General features: G+C 49.5%; 10 protein-coding genes across 10 annotated transcripts; 5 read left to right on the forward strand and 5 right to left on the reverse strand.

Annotated features, from left to right (window-relative positions):
* Positions 1–71: 71 nt before the first annotated feature.
* Positions 72–1,307, forward strand: EJ05DRAFT_434542 (uncharacterized protein; the record flags this gene model as incomplete). Its single annotated transcript, XM_033741666.1, has 1 exon — positions 72–1,307. One exon carries the CDS (start codon positions 72–74, stop codon positions 1,305–1,307), a length of 1,236 nt encoding a protein of 411 aa, XP_033604777.1.
* Positions 1,308–1,544: 237 nt separating this feature from the next.
* Positions 1,545–3,206, forward strand: EJ05DRAFT_205822 (uncharacterized protein). The gene is made up of 4 exons (XM_033739779.1): positions 1,545–1,681; positions 1,732–1,838; positions 1,901–2,915; positions 2,963–3,206. The coding sequence occupies exons 1-4, from the start codon at positions 1,591–1,593 to the stop codon at positions 3,100–3,102; spliced, it is 1,353 nt and encodes a 450-aa protein (XP_033604778.1). The 5' UTR covers positions 1,545–1,590; the 3' UTR covers positions 3,103–3,206.
* EJ05DRAFT_205829 (uncharacterized protein) lies at positions 3,150–4,712 on the reverse strand. The gene is made up of 3 exons (XM_033739780.1): positions 4,612–4,712; positions 4,480–4,553; positions 3,150–4,295 (listed from the first exon to the last, which is right to left on the reverse strand). The coding sequence occupies exons 2-3, from the start codon at positions 4,499–4,501 to the stop codon at positions 3,310–3,312; spliced, it is 1,008 nt and encodes a 335-aa protein (XP_033604779.1). The 5' UTR covers positions 4,502–4,553; positions 4,612–4,712; the 3' UTR covers positions 3,150–3,309.
* Positions 4,713–4,992: 280 nt separating this feature from the next.
* On the reverse strand, positions 4,993–7,521 carry EJ05DRAFT_461094 (succinate dehydrogenase). Its single transcript, XM_033742629.1, has 6 exons — positions 7,118–7,521; positions 6,982–7,072; positions 6,438–6,930; positions 5,965–6,384; positions 5,189–5,916; positions 4,993–5,132 (listed from the first exon to the last, which is right to left on the reverse strand). Exons 1-6 carry the CDS (start codon positions 7,252–7,254, stop codon positions 5,103–5,105), a joined length of 1,899 nt encoding a protein of 632 aa, XP_033604780.1. The 5' UTR covers positions 7,255–7,521; the 3' UTR covers positions 4,993–5,102.
* A 1,228-nt stretch (positions 7,522–8,749) lies between these two features.
* On the forward strand, positions 8,750–9,409 carry EJ05DRAFT_206021 (uncharacterized protein). The gene has a single exon (XM_033739781.1). It carries the CDS (start codon positions 8,836–8,838, stop codon positions 9,214–9,216), a length of 381 nt encoding a protein of 126 aa, XP_033604781.1. The 5' UTR covers positions 8,750–8,835; the 3' UTR covers positions 9,217–9,409.
* Positions 9,410–11,789, forward strand: EJ05DRAFT_206022 (uncharacterized protein). Its single transcript, XM_033739782.1, has 4 exons — positions 9,410–9,908; positions 9,968–10,460; positions 10,513–10,652; positions 10,703–11,789. The coding sequence occupies exons 1-4, from the start codon at positions 9,602–9,604 to the stop codon at positions 11,554–11,556; spliced, it is 1,794 nt and encodes a 597-aa protein (XP_033604782.1). The 5' UTR covers positions 9,410–9,601; the 3' UTR covers positions 11,557–11,789.
* A 187-nt stretch (positions 11,790–11,976) lies between these two features.
* Positions 11,977–12,782, reverse strand: EJ05DRAFT_434717 (NAD(P)-binding protein; the record flags this gene model as incomplete). Its single annotated transcript, XM_033741670.1, has 2 exons — positions 11,977–12,275; positions 12,341–12,782. Coding segments are annotated over 2 exons (741 nt in total), but the record flags the coding sequence as incomplete, so codon positions are not given.
* Positions 12,783–13,472: 690 nt separating this feature from the next.
* EJ05DRAFT_497187 (uncharacterized protein) lies at positions 13,473–15,040 on the reverse strand (the record flags this gene model as incomplete). The annotated part of the gene is made up of 2 exons (XM_033746512.1): positions 13,473–14,230; positions 14,278–15,040. The coding sequence occupies 2 exons, from the start codon at positions 15,038–15,040 to the stop codon at positions 13,473–13,475; spliced, it is 1,521 nt and encodes a 506-aa protein (XP_033604784.1).
* A 793-nt stretch (positions 15,041–15,833) lies between these two features.
* On the reverse strand, positions 15,834–17,770 carry EJ05DRAFT_434347 (MFS transporter; the record flags this gene model as incomplete). Its single annotated transcript, XM_033741652.1, has 6 exons — positions 15,834–16,442; positions 16,493–16,680; positions 16,870–17,229; positions 17,276–17,513; positions 17,564–17,635; positions 17,687–17,770. 6 exons carry the CDS (start codon positions 17,768–17,770, stop codon positions 15,834–15,836), a joined length of 1,551 nt encoding a protein of 516 aa, XP_033604785.1.
* A 391-nt stretch (positions 17,771–18,161) lies between these two features.
* EJ05DRAFT_473243 (membrane protein TMS1) lies at positions 18,162–20,028 on the forward strand. The gene is made up of 4 exons (XM_033743356.1): positions 18,162–18,205; positions 18,265–18,344; positions 18,400–18,985; positions 19,032–20,028. Exons 3-4 carry the CDS (start codon positions 18,401–18,403, stop codon positions 19,749–19,751), a joined length of 1,305 nt encoding a protein of 434 aa, XP_033604786.1. The 5' UTR covers positions 18,162–18,205; positions 18,265–18,344; position 18,400; the 3' UTR covers positions 19,752–20,028.
* Positions 20,029–20,176: the final 148 nt, after the last annotated feature.

Genomic DNA, 20,176 nt, shown 5'->3' on the forward strand with positions numbered 1-20,176 from the left:
CCGATTCATCAACATCATCCTGGCGCCCAGGAACCCCACGGAATGCGTGGGATACAGGCAAATATGAACTCATGAGACGGCCGAAAGATGCCTCTGCCCCATGGACGCATCGCGAATTAGTGTCGCTTACAACACCAGGTGGGGAATACATCATGATCAATTTCGGAGTCGTCGAAGGTGCCATCAATCCAAACATGTTACCACATCCTAAATTGAACGACACATGGATCCTCGTTGCACAACACGGTAAACTAAAAGGATTCCCGAATTTCTCTCCCGAGGAATCATTTTACTTTGATGAATTGACATGCCTGGCAAATTTCACGTCTCCGGGAACATTACAATGCATGACTCCGCCTCTGCTACTCCCGATAGCCAATGCACCAAACAGCCATGGGTGTGTAGGCAAGAGTATCTGGATTCTTTCTACCAATATTGGTCCTCATGATGCTCGAGTGGTCTATGGTCCGGAGTTTCCAATCATTGTATACGGAGAGAAATCACAATACACCTGCTTCAGTCTATGGATGCAAGATTTTCGCGTCCTTGTGGACTGGGAATACGACACATCTTGGGACAGAGTAACGGCAGTCAATACCTCTGGCTTACGGCATGCTGTCGAAATGCAGCGCCCGCCGCCTATTGGAATTGTAGAGAAGAACTATTTTCTTTTCTGGGATTTCGAAAACCAAATGTACGCTCATTTCGATATTGCACCTGAACGTGCTTTCGCAAAAATCGAGAACGACGGCTCTGTGGGCCCAAACCTCGCATCCGATGTGTCCATCACCGATCTGGAGTGTATGAACAAGTATATGCCCAAGACTGGTCCAGAATTGGAGGACATCCACCAAGCAACGAATTCTTTGTCCATCACCCTTTGTGACCGCGCGGATCCCAAATGTAGTCCAGACACTGAGAACACCTTCATAATGACAATATGGCAGTGGAAATCCTACCATTCCTTCCATGGTGCTTACGAGCCATATCTTGCACTTTTTAAGCGAATGGCACCCTTCGAGCTCTATGGCTTGACCACGAAACCTTTCTGGATGCGAGGCCGAGGCGGATTTGGCGAGGGAAGGCTGCCTGATCCAAACGCAAATGACCAGATAAAGGCTGAATGGAACCAGACCGAGATGCTCTACGTTACGAGTATGGCCTGGAAAGAACCTGGTCTTAGATATCATGGCTTCCTGGACGATATCATCTGGATTGGTTTTGGTATCGAGGACAACTACACCGCGGCTATGGACGTGAAAGCAAGAGATTTGTTTCCCGATCTGCAGCGATGCCAGTTGCCATGAGAGTGACAGCCAAACTTGTATTACTTTTATGAATCATGTAAAACCATGCGCTTGATGTAAATTGGATGATACCCTCATACATGATCGAGCTAAGATAGCGACGATTCGGAATAGATATCATTTACTACTATTTGTGCTTGTTACAGCAACATGTCGAGCCTTAGGCATCAACATCACCCGCGAAGCTACCACCGCGCGTTATCAACATCCCGCGACCCATCGTACCACTTGTAAATCCACGTCCTGTCGGCTCTCTGTACTATTGTAATACAATCGAATCACAATGTCTAGGCAATCGATGGCCCCGTCACGCAATCCTTCTCTGCTCGAAGAACTAGAGAAGCTTGAGCAATCTATAACTTTGACGCTTCAAGGTATGTACTATGTTGTTCCTCCAAGCGACAGGGTCTCACACCGTTCCCAGAAATCGATTCGAACTTTAGTCGCGCACACCGTATTGTAACCACATCGATTATACCAGTGGTACAAGAATATGCCAAACATTCTGAGGCCGTGTGGGAAGGTTCGAAGGTACATTTCGACCCCGCAGCACTTTTCTGCCAGCATAGACTGACGCTTTTATACACTCACAGTTTTGGAAACAATTCTTTGAATCCAGCGCGAATGTCTCTCTCGACGGATATGAAGTTGCGCCGCCAGAAGATTCCATCATTCCGGATGAGAACAACACCACTCAACAATCCTCTAGCTATGACACGAATGTCGATGAAGATACCATAACAGGCTCCTCCATAACCCCTCCCAAACCTGCTCCCACCGAAGCAGACGATGAACTCTCCACCGAAGTCCTCTCTTCTCCCTCCGCCGCGCACGCGCACAGTACACCCCGCCAACCAGGCGCTGCCGGCACATCATTCGCATCCTACGGCTCGCCGTACGAGTCCATGAAGCGCTCCATGGCCGGCCTATCCACACGCAGTCCCCCATCCTCTCCTATAATCGACCCCAGAACGCCCGCAGGCAACACCCGCGCCACGCTTCCAGATACCTCCATGACCCCTGAATCCTCCCCTTTCAATCCGCCCACATCCACAGCAACACGCACAAACGTCAATCAAGATCCGTTGCTCCACCAGATGTTGGACAAAACCTATCGTATTGCAGCGACACCTCATACTGCCCGCAAGCAAGCCCAGCCTCCAGCGTCCCGCACAGGCTTGGGCCCAAAGCAAAGAGCTCACAAGCCGTCCACGGGCTTGACGCCCTCAACGCGCGGCCATCAGTCTGCGCCATCAGCGCTCGATTCCTCGCCGTTTGGCTCGTCGCCTGAGATCGCGGCGCCGCAACTGCGTGCGGATATATTTTCTAGTCCCATAAAGGGCGGGTTCGGAGGCCCGCGAACACCGGGTGTGAGTGTGATGGCGTCGGCGCGGAAGAATATTGCGACTCCGGCGCAGAGGGAGGGTGTGGTTGGCGCCGGCGCGAATTTGTTTAGCCAAAACCGTACGGACCGTACGGGTGGTGGCTTTGGGGCCGAAAAGACTTTGGAATGGGATAGCGACGATGATTTCGAGGAAGAGCTGGGCTTCAGTCCACCTAAGACTATGCAGTTCCATGTACCGCAGAGCCGCCTTCTACAGACACCTGGTAAGTTCGTGTTATGCTGCGTATGTTACATTCTAACAGACATACAGCACGAGAGGCAAGCAAGAGAATTGTAGAGGACCTGCTACTGACCGCCGGAGCCGACTTCACAGACGAATTGGACTCAAAGCAAGAGGATGATAGTCCTAGCGTGGTGCGCAGGCACAATGAGATGGATGACACCTTTTGAGGAACAGAACAGTATACGTTCCAGAACTCCGACAATGCATTGTACGACGTGTACGTAAGACTACAAATTTCAGCGAGTGTAATACTCCTTAACGAAAATCCGCGAGGCCAAGATTTGCACCAGTATCTTCCAAACGCCAATTCATCATTCTGCGCCAAGTGTAATTTGGGTATAAAGCTGTCCCACGCGTTCAAACTATGATGCCTCTCATTGGCGGTGTTCTAAGTCCCATTCGCTCCCGGCTTCACTCCCAACATCTGTCCAGCTGGAGGGAGTATCTCGCCCGTGCCCAACCTCACTAAATTCACTCATGGCATCGTCATCATTGTGCAACGAGTGCAGGGAGGGTGACATAACGGCGATGTCATCAGCGTGTGTTCCGACAACGGAAGCACCAGTCGCAAACCCATCTGACGTCGGTGTAAGGATACCGGATGACATGGATGCGGCTCGGGAGTGGGGAGGAGAAACGAAGGAGTGGTAGGATTCTTCCGTGGAATAGACAGAGGCATCTTGAGAATGTATGGCAGTAGCCCCGGCATCGTGAGCAAGGCTCTGATCAGGAATCATCTTAGGTGTATCGGCTGCCAGAGTCGAGGGTGACTGCAGGGCTTCCTGTGTATGATCATCGGCCGTTCCAATCAAGCTTTCATCATGTAGACCATCCAACTCATCAGCGAAAGGATTCGCAAAGTGAGTACCACACTTCAAACCCGCTTCGGCACGTCCTCTAGCTTTGAGTCCACTGTGATCTTCGGTCGTCTCTCTTGCAGTTGTGGCGGCTTTGTCGGCTTTATTTCTCGCCCTTCGCTCCGACTTGAGCATGCCATCAGCACCAACAATGTCGTCGAAACTCTTGCCACTGTCAGCTCTCTTGACAGTGCGGTTCGTATGCCAGCCTTCGTCTTGGCCTACGCTTGCCAGCTCGTCCAAGTCAACAGCTACACCCTCGTCCCTCGCCTTACGAATTATAGCTGATCGTCGTCTTCGAATGAGCATCTCCTGTAGTCTGCGACGCTCTTCTTCCTCGGTCGTGCCACTGCTTGAATGTTGTGACCTTGCCGAACTATCGCCCTGGCCGTTCCAGGCTACGGCGATCTTTCGGCGGTTTTGTTCGAGCCATCGTCGAAATTCAGGGCTCTCGTAGATGGCGATTCCGGCGGCTATGATGATGCCGGACGCGAGGATGATGCCTGGGTGGCGAGTCAGCATTTTCAGGGTCTGAGGGGTCTGAAGAGGAGAATAAATGGTAGCGTAGAGTGTACAAGGCTTTTATGCAGGTTTCAGGATCGAAAGGCCTTGTCACACGACTTGATCTACTGTTGCGGCAGTGCTTCGCCACGGGCGGCGTCATTGGTGCGATGGAGGGGCAAATACCTTTGGCAAGTGGGGCAGGCATATCGACTGTTTCGTCCTCAAGACAGCAGTATCTGCGATGATAGATGTCTGAACTATATTCAGATTCAGTTCACTCACTCGCTCGGAGAAGGAGAAGAAGACGAAAGCAACCTCGAGTAAGCTGATGAGAGCGGCCAATGTGGCGGTTAAGTAGGCATTGTGCAGTGGCGGCCCAGAGCTATGGCCGCGTATCCACCTGCCCCAGCTCACAGAACCTTGGAACGGAGGTTGGTTCGAAGGTTCATAGTCGCGATGATTGGCTTGGTATTCGGACACTAGCCACAGTGCTTCCCAATTTTGATGTTGACGGTGACATCCTGTCTCAAAGTGTGACTTTCGTAGTGGAGTGACATGCAAGTGGACTGAATGCAAATTTGCCCAGATGTAGACCGTGAGCTTTTACTACCCTGTTACTGTAGCTTATTAGTTCACGAGAAGAGCCGTTTCACGCGAACATATCTAATTTTACAACAAATTATTGAGACAAGTACAAATCCTACAAATCCTATTCCGAAGCTCCGTATATATGCTATTTATTGAATCTACTAGATTGTTAGATGAACCCTTTGTTTGCCCACAATCTACTGTCATATATTTCTCTATTAGTAGGATCTCTTCTTTGGTGGCACATGCTGATGATAATTATCAGTACAAGAATTCACGATACTAAACAGGAGACTTGACTCACTTCGCACTCGCTCTGATCAAGCGTGTTCATCTGTACGGCTCTCGTCCCAAGTCGGACTTTGTCCGTGATGTCCTTTTGCCAACTCAAGCTGTGTTTCATCCACTTCTCATCTATCCGGTCAGGAAAGTCGTCTCGGGCGTGGCTTCCTCTGCTTTCCTGTCGCTCTAGAGCTGAGGACACAGTCTGTGCTGCATTAGTCAGGAGGTTCCGCGTTTCCAGTGTCTCGATCAAGTCCGAATTCCAGATTAGAGACTTGTCCCGAACGTTCACATCTTCAGAGAAATCGTGACAGATCTTTTCCAGCTTCTCAACGCCTGTGGCTAGTGATTCTTCTGTTCTGAAGACGGCTGCGTTAGCCTGCATGTTCGTTTGCATATCACCCCTGAGAGATGCGGTCAAGGTCTTGCCGTCAGCGTTCAGGAACTTTAGGACGTCCGTCAACGAATCATTTCCAATGTCCTTCGGTGCTGGTTCGTGCTTTTCACCCGGAGAGAATTTTGCTTGAATGTCCAATGCTGCGGCGCGCCCGAATACGACAATGTCTAACAGCGAATTTGCGCCTAGACGATTGGCACCATGAACACTAACGCAGGCGACTTCGCCAACTGCGTAGAGTCCCGGAACGGCATGTTCAGATCCGTCAGTTGAAACGTCGAGCACTTCGCCTTTGTAGTTTGTGGGAATACCACCCATGCAGTAATGCACGGTTGGTAGAATTGGAATCGGCTCTTACAGAGAGTCAGTTCTGACTCTCGTTTTGGGATTTCGTTACTCACGTTTTGTAATATCAACGCCCGCAAAGATAGCGGCTGTCTCCGCAATACCAGGCAGTCGTTCCATGATGATATCCTTAGGAAGATGGGATAGTTGCAAATGTATATGATCTTTATTTGGTCCAACGCCACGGCCTTGTAGAATCTCGAGGTTCTCAGATCGTGATACAACGTCTCGGGAGGCCAGATCTTTCGCCGTTGGAGCATATCGCTCCATGAACCGCTCTCCCTCGCTGTTTAGGAGGAAACCACCCTCACCTCGGGCGCCCTCTGTGATAAGCACACCGGCACCATAAATACCAGATGGATGGAACTGCACAAATTCCATGTCCTGGAGAGGTAAGCCTGCGCGTGCTGCCATAGCCGTGCCGTCTCCAGTTGAAGTATGCGCACTTGTGCAGCTAAAGTATGCCCGACCGTAACCTGAACGTTTGTTAGATAATCAAGATCGTATCGATTGCGACATTGTATTTTACCTCCGGCAGCCAGCACAGTATTCTTCGCGAAGATGCGATGGAAAGTCCCATCTTCCATCGACATTGCAGTCACACCAACACACTTGCCGTCAATCATCATCAGGTCCTGAGCGAAATACTCAATGAAGAACTTGCAATCATGCTTTAATGATTGACCGTATAGAGTGTGCAGCATAGCATGCCCTGTTCGGTCTGACACACATGCTGTTCGATAAGCCTGTCCTCCAGTCCCGAACTGTTGACTTTGTCCTCCAATAGCACGCTGATAGATCTTACCCTCTGACGTTCGTGAGAAAGGCATTCCATATCTCTCGAGTTCAATGATTGCTTCCTCTGCCTCGCGCGTCATGTAATGGATAGCATCTTGGTCGCCAAGCCAATCTGATCCTTTGACAGTATCGTACATATGCCATCGCCAATCGTCGTGATGGATATTTCCAAGCGCCGCGTTAATGCCTCCTTGCGCTGCTACAGTGTGTGATCTAGTTGGGAACTAGGTTCAGGTTAGAAGAGATGGACAAGTCTCGTGATCATGGCTCCCTACCAATTTTGTTATACATGCTGTATTCATGCCAGCTTCAACCAGACCCACAGCAGCCCTGAGGCCTGCACCACCAGCACCAATGACTATCGCGCTACAAAATGTCAGCTTCGTGCAACTTGTATAAAGAATGCCATACTCATAGTGATGGTCGACGACGGTGTAATCCTTGAGATTAATTGAGGTCGCATAAGTGTGTCTTGCGCCTGGTAATGTTTTCCATTGATGTGCTTTATATCTAAGAAGGCCACGTAACGTAGAGCTTGAGGTGCGCATGATGGAGAGTAGGCCCAAGTCTCACGCACACATGCTCATACTGTGAAGGTGAAAGAAGAACACCTTTTTGACACGATCCACTCCCATCGACATTGGTAACGCCCCGCGTGGCTCACCCAAAGTGCCGACGAAACCAAGGTAATTGAATGATCTCCCGGCTAATGGGTTGAATCGTAGGGCTAGTTATGTAGATTTAGTCTTGGTTTATTTCCTCCAATCAGCGCTCGTGCATTTTGAAGCTTAACGGAGACTTATAGTTAAACGCTTCGCGACATGAGTTTTATTTCCCATGATGCACATGTCTTGTCTAATTAGCCTTTGCGGGGAAACAGCTCTCGGGAATAAAATATACACCATTGTTATCTCCAGATATATGTGCCGAATCGAGACTAGCTCCACTCCTGAATTGAGAAACACCCAAAATGAGCACCACGTTTGAGCAGAGTATATCATCGCATTGATATTTCAGTCCAGAACCTGTCGCATGCTTTTTACCATATTGAAGTTTTGAAACATACATGCAGCCCATGAAACTTCTGGATAAACACCAGACTTCATCGTTAAGATTGAAAACCCACGCCAACGCTGCATCATGCGACTTCTCAGGCTCAGAGCAGCTATACGGGAGCCTCGGGAGCCTCAGGGGGTAATTCCATGTAAAGTGCAGAACACGGCCTGGAATAATAATCTAAGATGTATACTGATGGACATTCGATGACTCGAAAGCTAGAGCCTCAGGCTGCCTGGTCGTCGGTGCCTTAGCAAATTAGGTAAGCTTCGCACGCATCGCAGTCTATGTCTTTGGTATAATTAGAAGCATCAAGTAAATTGACCTATAGCATGCAAAGATAGTTTCGGATGGGATACGCTCAAGTTGACTGCAATTATAGCTTTGCTATGATTGCAGTCAGCAGTGACGGTGGAAACTATGCAAATGCTCTGTAGAATACAAAACAAAGGTTTGTTTTGCAATATAAATGCTGCGAATCTCTATGCACTGATTCTCGGGTAGCCGGCGAAGCTTTCAGCAATGTGTTCTCGGTTTTTTTATCCCAATTTACTGCTCAGCTCAGCACTCTTGGAGCGAAACAACTCCGTCGAGACCCAGACTTCTATTATCACTCAATATCCTTATGGCGCTCTTCTGTGTCCGCAGCGTACATGAACTTAAAGGGGTATAACAGGCAGTTTTCGAATCGGATACTAGTCACTAATTAACCTTCCGACGTGGATTCCGCACACTTTCTGCGCATTTCCTAGCCCGTCAACGCCCATACATAAAAACGAATATAAAAAGAATAATGAACATCAAGACAAGAGCTGATTGGCTCTTACATCTCCGGAAGGCTACATGCTGGAGCCTGGACGTATGCACGCAGCCCCCAGATCACCCGCTCAGCCTCAGCGGCCGCCCCCATTCTATATCGAGCTTCGCTAAAGGCCCCCAAACATATGCATGCATCCTCGGAGCCTTGTTTTCTCAGCCTTCATGTCCCCTTGGGATCCTGGCCTGTACCAGTGGCTTACTGGAGACAAATCAATTGACTTGCTTCATGTCACATCACATATTGGGCCATTCAGATGGCCGCACGTCCGGAGAGTCTCGCTTTAGCAGGCGTTAGCCCCAATGCATCAAGCTGCAGTTACAGTCATGATAGCGATGCGTCTCTACGACTTTCTCCTTTTTGTGGCCAAGATCGTCTCGACGTCGACTCTCGATGGATGATCGACTCAGCTGGACCACGACTCAGCTTCAGTGTGCACAAAATAGTACAACCGACACATTTCCCGGCAGCGATGAGGATCGTTGCCAGTTGTATGCGCGAACTCGTGAGGCAACTCACCAAACTGACCGGTCAGTACCCAATGCATATGCGCATCTATACATATCTGTCAGCCCCTCAATCTGGTTCTGTGATTGGAACGAAGATTTTATGCCAAGGAGTTATTACAGGGGTCTAGAGCTTCGCCAAAGTTGTATCGAGATAGGTAGTCATTTGGAGGCGTGTGGTTCCGTTTCTCCCAATGCTATGGAATCTCGCCTCCAACTGCAGCCAGCTTGAGGCGTTTGGGCTGGACGGAGTCGATCCTTTTCTAATGCTCTATTCGCCTATTTTGGCTAGATTCTCTCCCAAGATCTCGGTGGCTGAATTTCAGATCTGTTCATGGCTCTGCTTCTGGGGTTAGTTGGATGCATGCTTGTTGTTGGGCTTGATGGCCTTGACCGGGCATCTCAAGAATATAAGGCCCAGGCAAAAGCCCATTGGTAAGAGCAAGTACTGTCCAACACGGGAATCCTCACCTCATTCCTTCAATTCTGTTTCAATTCCTCTCTTGAACAGATCAAATGGCACACTCACACGAAGAGCATCATCATGAGGAGGAGGAGAAGCTCAGGTTCTTCTCCTCACCCCTGAAACATGAACCAGCTTCCTTGCCAAGGCATGAATCCAAGATCAGCGACGAGGAGAACAGGAAGGATGGTCCACATACAACGAACAATGAGATACCCTGGAATCGGGACGGCCAATTACACGAAAGCCCTGAGTTTCATCGTCACGAAGCAGCTCAGTCAATTGAGCTCTTCTATGACCTGTTCTTTGTTGCTAACCTTACGACTTTCACTGCGAATCACAACATCAATACAGTTCGAAGTGAGTTTTGCTTACGCTTTCATTCCAAAAAGGAGGCCTCGTTACTAATAATTGCTTAGCCTTGTCCTCATATGTCGGGTTTTTCTGTATTTTGTGGTTCACTTGGTACCAATCCACACTCTACGACGTTCGCTTCGCTGTCGATAATGTTGTGGAGCGTGTCTTCAAACTCGTAAACTTCGGTGTGATGATGGGACTTGCTGCCGTGGGATCCGGATTTGATCCCGACGATACGGCTAACAAGTGGAAGACATTCAGAGAATTGACTCTTATACTGATGGTTTCGAGACTGACGCTCGTTGCTCAGTACTCCTTCACGCTGTTTTGGACCAGAAAGTATCGGCAAATCGTACTCCCTCTTTTGATGGTCATCGCCATGAGCTTCATCGCGAGCATGGTATATCTTGGTCTGTACTTTGCTTTCCAGGAAGGCAAAGACACGAATGCTTATGTCGCCTGGTACATCGTTGCTGTACTCGAAACTGTCCTCACCACTTGCGTGTCTATGAAGTGGCGAGTCATCAGTTTCAAAGGTACCCATATTCAAGAGAGGTATGCGGCATTCTTGTGTTCATGGAATGAATCAGCACTGACCTTGCTTTAGACTGAGTTTACTGACCTTGATTATTCTTGGCGAGGGTATAATCCTTCTGTGCAAGAGTATATCATACATCATCAAGGGTTCGTGGGTCTTCACTTCCGATACCATTGGTAGCATCATAGCTGCTCTTTTGATCATATACGGTGAGTTCATCCCGAGTAGGCTCGCCAACAATCACTGACACCTACCACAGGCCTTTACCAGGTGTATTTTGATAGAGTAGTCGAACATCATTTCGGTACGATCAGGCAGCAAATATGGTCGTTCGCCCATTTCCCTATGCATATTGCGCTTGTACTGGCTCTCGAAGGTACCCGTCAATTTGTCATCTGGAGACAAGCGATTCCTATGGTGGATACAGTCTACGCCAATGTTTTTCAATGGGATTTTACAGTGCCTCAGGCACCAGAGGTCTTCGAATCCGCCATCACCACGATATGGGACTATGCCGTGTACTCTTTCTCGTTTGTGAAAGACGCGGATATCTCCAGCACGAACCAAACAGTCTACGATAGTCTGGCAACGATTGCAAACTTGACGAACACAGCTGACCTCGCCTGTAACGAGGATTTCACGGTCTGCACTGACGACGTGTACACTATCGACGGAGCTCTCTTCGACATATTTGTTGCGATTACGAAGTTCGAGTTCGACTTGCTCGGAATAAAGGCTCCTAAGCCAAAGGGCGACAAGAAGCCAACTCAATCAGACGTCATCACATCGTATAGCGCAATCTTCGACATGATCTTTACATATTTCTTCATCACGGCCGGTCTCACTCTCATCCTGATAGGTATGCTGCACTGGATAGCCACTCCGCCGAAGAAACTTGGCGACTACCTTCGTGGTGGTTCGAACTTTGTTATTGGTCTTGGTCTGTGTCTGCTTTCAACAATGTCACTAGCACGAAGTCCCGACACTTACGGCAGCGTGGACAAGTACCAATATGGGTCTTGGGTTCTATCAACATTCGTATTCGCGTTGTTCGCTAACGTTGTGCTAAACCATGTTCGCCGGCCTGCGTTCATGACGAAGACGCACAATTGAAGTTACGAGATCAAACGGCGCAAGATGAGAGAAGCTGTATGATTTATACCAGTTCCTTTCCTGCCCACAGGGTAATGGCGGTATTTCCTGTTGGATATTGTTGTCCTGTCACGGCATCTGATCCGATACTTGTTCTCATTTATAGAGTTTGTAGCGATTTTGTTAATGCCCTGCGACTGAATTAAGATACCACTTGCTTCGCCTGATTCATTGACGCTTCATCGGGTATGGGAATTTACTTATAAACCTCATATTTACTACATGTCATACAAAATGATCTGTCACGCACTCCTCATTACCTAAGTCCCATACGTGCAAGCTTCATGGATAAAAGTTTCACAGTTGGCATTTCCTCCCAGCGTAAGCTGTTCAGCGTCTGTATAGACAGGCTCCTCAGCTATCATAGATCCATAGTACATCTCAGGTGTATATAATTCCGCCATCCACTACCACCGTCTGTCCTGTCATGAAGTCGCTATCATCACTAGCCAGGAAGCCAACCACGTTGGCCACGTCCTCCGGCGTACTCGTCCTCCCCAGAGCCGTCAACTCCTCTACATACTTCTTAATTGTCTCGCCACGCTTGCGCCCATCCAGCTTCCCTAGCCCCTCATCGATCAAGTCCCACATCGCCGTGCCTACGATCCCCGGCGCATACGCATTGACAGTGATCTTATGCCGCGAGACTTCCATCGCAAAGGCCTGCGTAAGACCTCTCACTAACACACCGAGTCAGCCACAATTCACCATCGCTGTGCCTGTCAACAGGAAACGAAATACTAACCAGCCCACTTCGATGCGCTGTAATGGCTCAACATGGGAAACGGCTTAAACGCCACGATACTCGCCGCGCCCAGAATCTTCCCACCGCCTCCCTGTGCAATCATCTGCCGTGCTGCGCTCGCGTAACAGTTGTACACACCGAACACGTTGACCTCAAACATGCGGCGTAAATCCTGTTCGCTGAGATCGAGCAGTGGCTTGACCTGCGCGATGCCAGCGTTCGCGACCATGGTGGATAGGGGCCCGAGCGAGGATACCGAGTGCGCGACGAGTGCCTCGACTTCCGGGAGAACCGAAACATCGGCGGCATAGGTGGTTGTTTGCACAGAGTGGATGGACGAGAGAGAAGATGCGACCGAGGCGAGGTCGGCGGATAGGGCAGGTACATCATTTAGGCAGAGGGCGTAGCCATCAGATGCTAGACGTGTTGCAATTGCTTTACCTCTGTTGCGAGTGTCAGATGGTTCGAGATGAGGGTCGAGGGTGTAATGAGTCTTACATCCCTCGACTTGCGCCTGTCACGATAGCTGTCTTGTCACGACGCACTGAGGTGCTGAAAGCTGCACGAGAAAACCGAATATTGGCAGGTCGGAGGCTCGAACATCTTCGCACGAACAAGTGACGGCTCAGTGCCATATCTGTGAGTTAAACTATACGGAAGATTGGTCCGAGGCAGCTGCAAGCTTCCAGTGATCAGTAGTTGTGAAGTGAATGAAGTGCTGTGCCATGAATTTGAGTCGGGACATTAATGCTCCGCCGGCGGAGTGGAAGACGTATTGCCCCCCTGCAACCTGGTACTACCATCACCCCACAACGGACGACATTGAAGTTGCGATACCTGCAACATCATCTACTTTATATAGTAGGTACCCCGATCAGCTATTCCGGGGAACGTGTGACCGCTCGCCCTAGCCTTGTTCCGTCCTCGGTCGTGCTCCTCCTGAATCCGCTATAAAATCCAAAATCCCACTGCTCCTTCGTTTTCTATTCTGCTGTCTGCGTCCTTCCCTCCTCTACTCGATGCCATCAACTCGTTCGCCCTGTGACTCTCTAGGCTGCTCCGCCTCCTCATCGGTGATCCGCCTTCCGGATCATGTGCGTTGCACCACACCCCCTGGGGCCTAGAGTCTGAATCATAGCACTTCTGCTCTTACAAATTCTAATGTTTTCATCTTCGGTAACTTCATTAAACTCAAAGCTTCTCTAGCCTCCTCAAGCGACTTCGGTATGGTGTGAGCCGCAACAGCTGGACCCTTCCGGCTTGCTTTTGTTTCTGGCCAGATTATCCTGCTGTGGTCTCCCAAGCTCCACCAACCTTTCCCTCCCATCATATAGATTTTAGATCTAGCTTCCCATGACGCCTCCATTTCAGCGCGACGCTGGATACAAGCCCTCGAATCCTCTTCGTTAGGATATGGTGGCTCCCAACTGCTGTGGAATATGGCGCACTCCTCAAGTCGAGCGCGATCCCACATGACATATCCCCACTCTCGCAGAGTCTCCCGATTATTTTGATTGACGAAATGGGCCCAGGTCTCATCCTGGTGTGCCCACCGCCAGATATCATCAGGACCAGTATCTGCTTCAGCGACGAATGGCCGATTTATATGGGTTCGCTCGATGGTTGGGCTAAAGTCAGATAGGTAATTACCATCATCTCTCCTGTTCGCATGATTCAATGCTTCACAGAGGAAATTAAATCTGGTTTTTGGGTACACGCCCGAGTACAGACGCTCATACCGAGTTTCATACGATTTGGCCGCCATGATTCGTTGTAGCTTTTCTAAACCAAGCGAAAGGACATATTGGATGAAGGGAGAGTCCCGTTCATCGTCGTACTCAACCCTAAATTCGCCCCAGGCTATATCGTGTTCGGCTATGTCGTTGAATGCTTACTTAATTTAGCAACTTGCACATGTACAGTAAATATGCTCATACCGGGATAGACTGCCTGGGCAAAGTAGTCATGAACACAGGCGAGTTGCTCGTTCTCCCACGGAGAAAATTTCAAGAAGAAAGCGTCCCAAGTCTGTGTCGGAGCAGGGTTTTCAAAGCCGCGGAACAAGTTACAAAAGATTTCGAACCGATACATAGCCCGTTGGATTCGAGTTTCTTCCGTGCGCGTTGCAGGTCTGTAATTACAGCCAGGAAATTTCGTTGCGGCGGTGTTTATGAACTGCGATGCAAGCTCGCTCACACATACATGGACGTTGGCGACGGCTACCGCATCCTTGAGCGTCCAAGCTTTAGGGGGAAGCTGTCTGTTCTCGAGATGTGTTGTGATAAAGGCCTGGACTTGGTCTTCGGTACAAGGCTTCAAGCGCAAGGCCTCCTGCGCAATGTGGGCTTCGGGAAGCACGTCGTCCATCTGCTTGAATAGCACGGTCGTTGTCGTGAGTATTTCAGCGCCGCGAACAGCGGCTAAAAATCTACGGCAAACCAGCATCGACGATCGCAAAGATAAAACATCTGGCAGGTTGGATAGTATGATTTGTAACACTTCAACAGGAAGTTTTTCGAACGGAGATGAGAGTTGCTGGTCCATCGTAGTAGGTATTGTGGCTTTGAGAGCAGTGACTGGAGCGCGCATGGGCTGACGGCGGGTTGGTATCGTTGCCAAGTTATCGCGGTCTGCGGTTTGTGAAGGGGAAGCCTCTCCATAAGAAGCTGCTGATTTGTCATCATCAGGGCGGAGCTGCATATGGCTGCCTGGAATTTAGAAACGTAGAACGGACTTCACCAAGCCACCTCCCTGTCTGATATTAATAGTCTACCAAATACTAAGACTAGCGATACGCGCGGTAATCTGATACAGCGAGACGCTAGGCATAGCGCCCGAGCCCGTTCCCGTCCAGATTAGTGGTTTAGGGTTGCCCTGGTTGACGACTGGACATTGCTGCATGCGACATAATAATTATCCTGCAGTGCTGCCTACCTCATGATGATCTATATTTGCAGTTTGGGGCACGGTTACACAATCTTGATTGGCCATCGTTTCCTCTGGTTCTGCATCCCACAGTCGCTCCCAATCGTCTCTGGTCCTTGAGTTGATAATGAGGCTGTGAAGCGATGCGTCCCCGTCTTAGCCGGACTCATCGCTCCTGATAACGTCGCTGCTACTCATTAAGAGGATCTAGATTCTCAGACCGAGTTGTCGCACCCGATCGATCTAATATATGTGGTGGTGGAGGCACGTCTAATTGTTGAATAGTTTCAGCCAAGCCGAGCATGTTTGTCGCATTTGAAACTGTACACAAAGCCATCAACGTGGACTTAGGGAAGCTTCTGGCCGTTGATATACTGAATCACCTGTCCGGCACATCCCTCGGTCGCAATCTGGCTACCGTTCTTTATGATGTGAAGATATTGCAGCTTCCCCTAGAGGCAACGCCATTAATGTTTAAATATCGGAAGGAACTATGGAAGGAGGGCGGATGGGGAACCGAACCAGTTTAGGGCGAAAGATCCCTGGCGTTGCAGTATCACTCTGCTTTCTATGCTCCGCGGTGGTCATCCTGTCTCTCTTTTTCTAGCCGTTGCTGCACGGTACGCTGATGCCTCACACCCCACCAGGAAACCGCTATGCCCGCTATGCTCGCAAAGAATGTCAATATGTAAGCTTTCTTGAAGCATGCTAGACCATCTCCACACTCACGCTCGCCACCCGCCGCGACGGTCGAGTGATGGTCATAGATTACTCCGTAGAATAGATTGAAGATATTCCCGGATACAATCGGCGCCAAAGTGATGAAACCCCAATTCACTGACAAATTACTCCCACCGAAAGAATCCACCACTAGGGCAGGCATGACTCCAAATAAGAAGCCGTATGCCAGTCCAGTAAGACTGGATACTATCCACAGCTTGTGCGGGTTTTCGATGTTCATTGCTGCGACCTGTGCGAGGGCAAAAATAGTTCCAGCGGCAGTAGCACACCAGAACCGACTTGCATGCAGTCTCTTAACGAGTATGTCTGAGCTGACGCCGGACAAAAGACGCCCTGTGAATGACATGAACGATAACACCGAAACATGGAACGACTGCTGATTCATAATGGTGGCCTCAGGTACTGAAGTATCAAAGTGCCTCCAAAGGGCTTGAGTCTTGAATGACGTTAGTCTAAAGCCAGAAGCAGCTCTCCTTTCTTGCTTACATTGTTGCCAATATTGTTGATGGTCATGAGGCCTATACCAGATAGTAGACCCATTTGTAACCAAAGTTGCCAGAATTCTTGCTTCAATAGAAGGGCAAGTCCCGACATATCTACCCAACGTGAGCATTTGCTCCTCATATTCTGGACGGCGTCGTCCGGGATCGAGGCTACGGAAGCGATATCGTCATCTGCGGTGGACGCTGTGGCAAGACCGTCGTTTTCTGTTCATGATAGTCCGCAAGAGTCTCTCAGATTCACAAGGATATACATAGAGTGAAATGTAACCAATACAGACAGATAGAGCAGCCAGTCGCAGCAGGCCTCATCGAATCAGGAAATCACACGCGTAAGATGGACTGCTCTCCTGGCATGACCACCTTCATCTGTATCTGCACGATGTGGGACGGAGGGTCTCTTACCTGGTTCATTTAGCACGGGCTGGGTCGATCGGCTGGATGAAGTAGAGTGAGTGCGATATAGCTCGGTAGAGTCTACCCTTCGTCCCCCATCACTACTAGGTATTGCTGTATACGGAGAGTGCGCAGGTACGATGTGTAGAAAGAAGATAGAACCGAAGACAATAGCGGACGTGCCGATCGCTAAGAGTAGCAGGAAACCGGAAGTGTTATCAGGGAACACTATGCTGGAGATCGTTGAGAAGAAGAATGCGCTGAGACCGAACGCTGCGACTGGGAAAGCTGTTGCTGTCCCACGATGTTGTGGCCAGTTCAATGCAGCTACTAACTGTGAGCTCCAGTTTCTGAGCCAGCTGCCACTACCTACCAGTTTTCAGAGACGCCTGGAAAGAGCTGCAGCTGCCCATACCAGTCAAAAACGAGAAGAAGCACAACAACGAGGTGCTCATCCCGTCCATCCCTCTGTCATATGCTTGATGGATTGGGAAGTATCCTGCGGCGAGACAAAGGGCACCTATCAAAGCAGCTGCTCTTGGTCCTTTCTGGTCCACAAGTATTCCAAACGGTATTCCCGTGATGTACATGCCCAAGTTCCCAAATGTCCCCTGGTTGAACTCAGTATGTAGAGGCTTGGTTTGCGGCGAGGAGCACGTACGATAAGCTCACCTTCGGTGGCGGAGAGCTTCAAACGCTCAGCAAGCTGAGGCTCCCATGCTGAATATGCATACTGCTCATTGCTTTATCAGCATTAGGACACTATGGCAGCTATCGTACGTACGTTTGTCCCGCTTGCAAGTGATGCTGCAGTTGCTGCCACGAGGGAAACGATGCGTATGGTGTTCTGAGCTTTGATTGAACCCATGTCGCATCTAGACGCCTAGAAGATGCGCACGCCAGGACAATCACTCAGATCACCGAGAGCCCATAAGTGAAAGCTCAGTATGTATGTCGGCTGAGGAGGTCGCTACAAAAGTGGTAGAGAAGTCGCGACAAACACGTTTGCTTGACCGGACGCGCAGCTGAGAATGGCGAACCGGTGGTAGGAGGACAGACAATGGTTTTATAAGCGAGTGGTTCTGTCACCGGGAGTGTTTATCAGTTCCTAATGTTTATTCTTGACTAGCGGTATCTCCGACGATCACGTGTCAGAATCTAGCGTCGTATGTCATTTGGAACCTCTGCTGTGCACGAGGTCAACGCTGTTCAGGCTTCAACACACTCAACGTCGATATACCCTACCACGATCATGGGCGCGCTACTTTCTATACCGCTGCTTGCTGTGCCAAGTATTGGCACTGTATGTTATCACTTCAGGATGTTTCTTGCGACTTCAGAGACTAACGGTTGCTTAAACAGATCGGAACCTTTGCCGCTTCATGTTGCGGAGCCGCGACATGCTCTGCTGTCTTCAGCGCCTGTGGAAAATGTCAAAACAGGTATGCGGAAACTGCTTAGAGTATATTCGTTGCCCCAAATGTTTACGTAGAATAGCATGGCTACTCGTATCGCATACGCACTCATACTCCTCGTCAACTCAATCATATCTTGGCTTATGCTCACGGACTGGGCAATGAAGAAGTTGGAACACTTGACGCTTGACTACATGCACTTTTGCACCGGCGGAGATTGCTTTGGGTTCGTCGCAGTACATCGAATGAACTTTGCGTTAGGTATCTTTCATGCGATCATGGCTACAATGTTACTTGGCGTTCGCTCCTCGAAGGACGGTCGCGCGCCCATCCAAAACGGCTTCTGGGGCCCAAAGATACTGGCCTGGGTCGGTCTTATCGTCGTAAGCTTCTTCATACCGGAGACCTTCTTCGCGACGTGGGGCAAGAACCTAGCTTTAATCGGCGCCATCCTCTTTCTCTTCATCGGCCTAATACTACTCGTGGACCTCGCGCATAACTGGGCCGAATTTTGCCAGGAGAAGATCGAGACTGCCGAATCGAGAGTATGGACTGGTCTGCTTGTTGGAACTACGTTGTCCATGTACTTGGCTTCCTTTGCGATGACCATCGTCATGTATATTTTCTTCGCGAAGAGCGGATGTCAAATGAATCAGGCTGCAATCACGGTATGTAGCTTCGGCTCAGACACAAACATTTCTGACAGAATAACAGATCAATCTTCTCCTTGTATTCATTGCTTCGATTGTATCGATCCACCCAGTTGTTCAGAACTACAACACTCGCGCAGGTCTAGCCCAGTCGGCCATGGTTGCAGTGTATTGCACATACTTGACGATGTCTGCTGTAGGGATGGAGCCGGACGATCACCAATGCAACCCTCTTATCCGCGCTCGAGGCACACGTCGCGCTTCAATTGTTGTTGGAGCCATTGTGACTTTCGTAACTGTTGCATACACCACGACTCGGGCCGCCACTTATGGCTTGGCCCTAGGAAGCCAAGGCAACTCATACTCACAACTCGCAACCGAAGATTACGAGGCAGGCCCAATCTATACCCAACCCGAAAGCCGCCGTGAATTACGAACGGCTGCACTACGCGCTGCAGTCGAAAGTGGAAGTCTACCGGCCAGTGCTCTCGATGATGATTCTGACGACGAATCCGACGACGGCAAGAACCATCCACGAGACGATGAACGTAGCCAGACACAGTACAACTATGCCATGTTCCACATCATCTTCTTGCTCGCCTGTTGCTGGGTATCGACGTTGCTCACAATGAACTTCGACGAAACGAGTCACGACGACTTTGTTGCAGTCGGAAGGACTTATTGGGCAAGCTGGGCAAAGATCGTCAGTTCTTGGGCTTGCTATGGTATCTATATCTGGTCTCTGGTTGCGCCAGTGGTGGTGCCTGATCGATTCGATTATTAAATATTGTACGTCCGTCCAGGGAGCATTGTACTGTATAGTTTGTCATTGTCCTCTCGTATTCCTAAATCCCTACAACTACCAATTTACCTTGATGTCTTGGCTTTCACTGCACATGTCTAGGCTCTGTTTAAGTATTTATTAACCACGCAGTGATAACTGTCTGATATTCTGAGCTTGTTTGAGGTTTGAACAAGAATCTTGAAACAAACACACGTCTATCTCACCAAATCACTATTCTATCGATGCATGCGATGTGGCTTGGAGCTAGTAATAAAAGGGGAGTCGTGCTCTACGCTCCAACGCGGCTAGCTCACTACTTAGCAGAACTTCTGCTAATAGCTACGAGATCTGCCGCCAATTTGGGAGGACACAATTGTGTGTACACTTTTGGCTACGTGTCTAACCAGAAGACAGCATACAAGCAC

This window comes from Pseudovirgaria hyperparasitica, assembly GCF_010093815.1.
Source record: "Pseudovirgaria hyperparasitica strain CBS 121739 unplaced genomic scaffold EJ05scaffold_2, whole genome shotgun sequence".
Lineage (NCBI taxonomy): Eukaryota > Fungi > Ascomycota > Dothideomycetes > Acrospermales > Acrospermaceae > Pseudovirgaria > Pseudovirgaria hyperparasitica.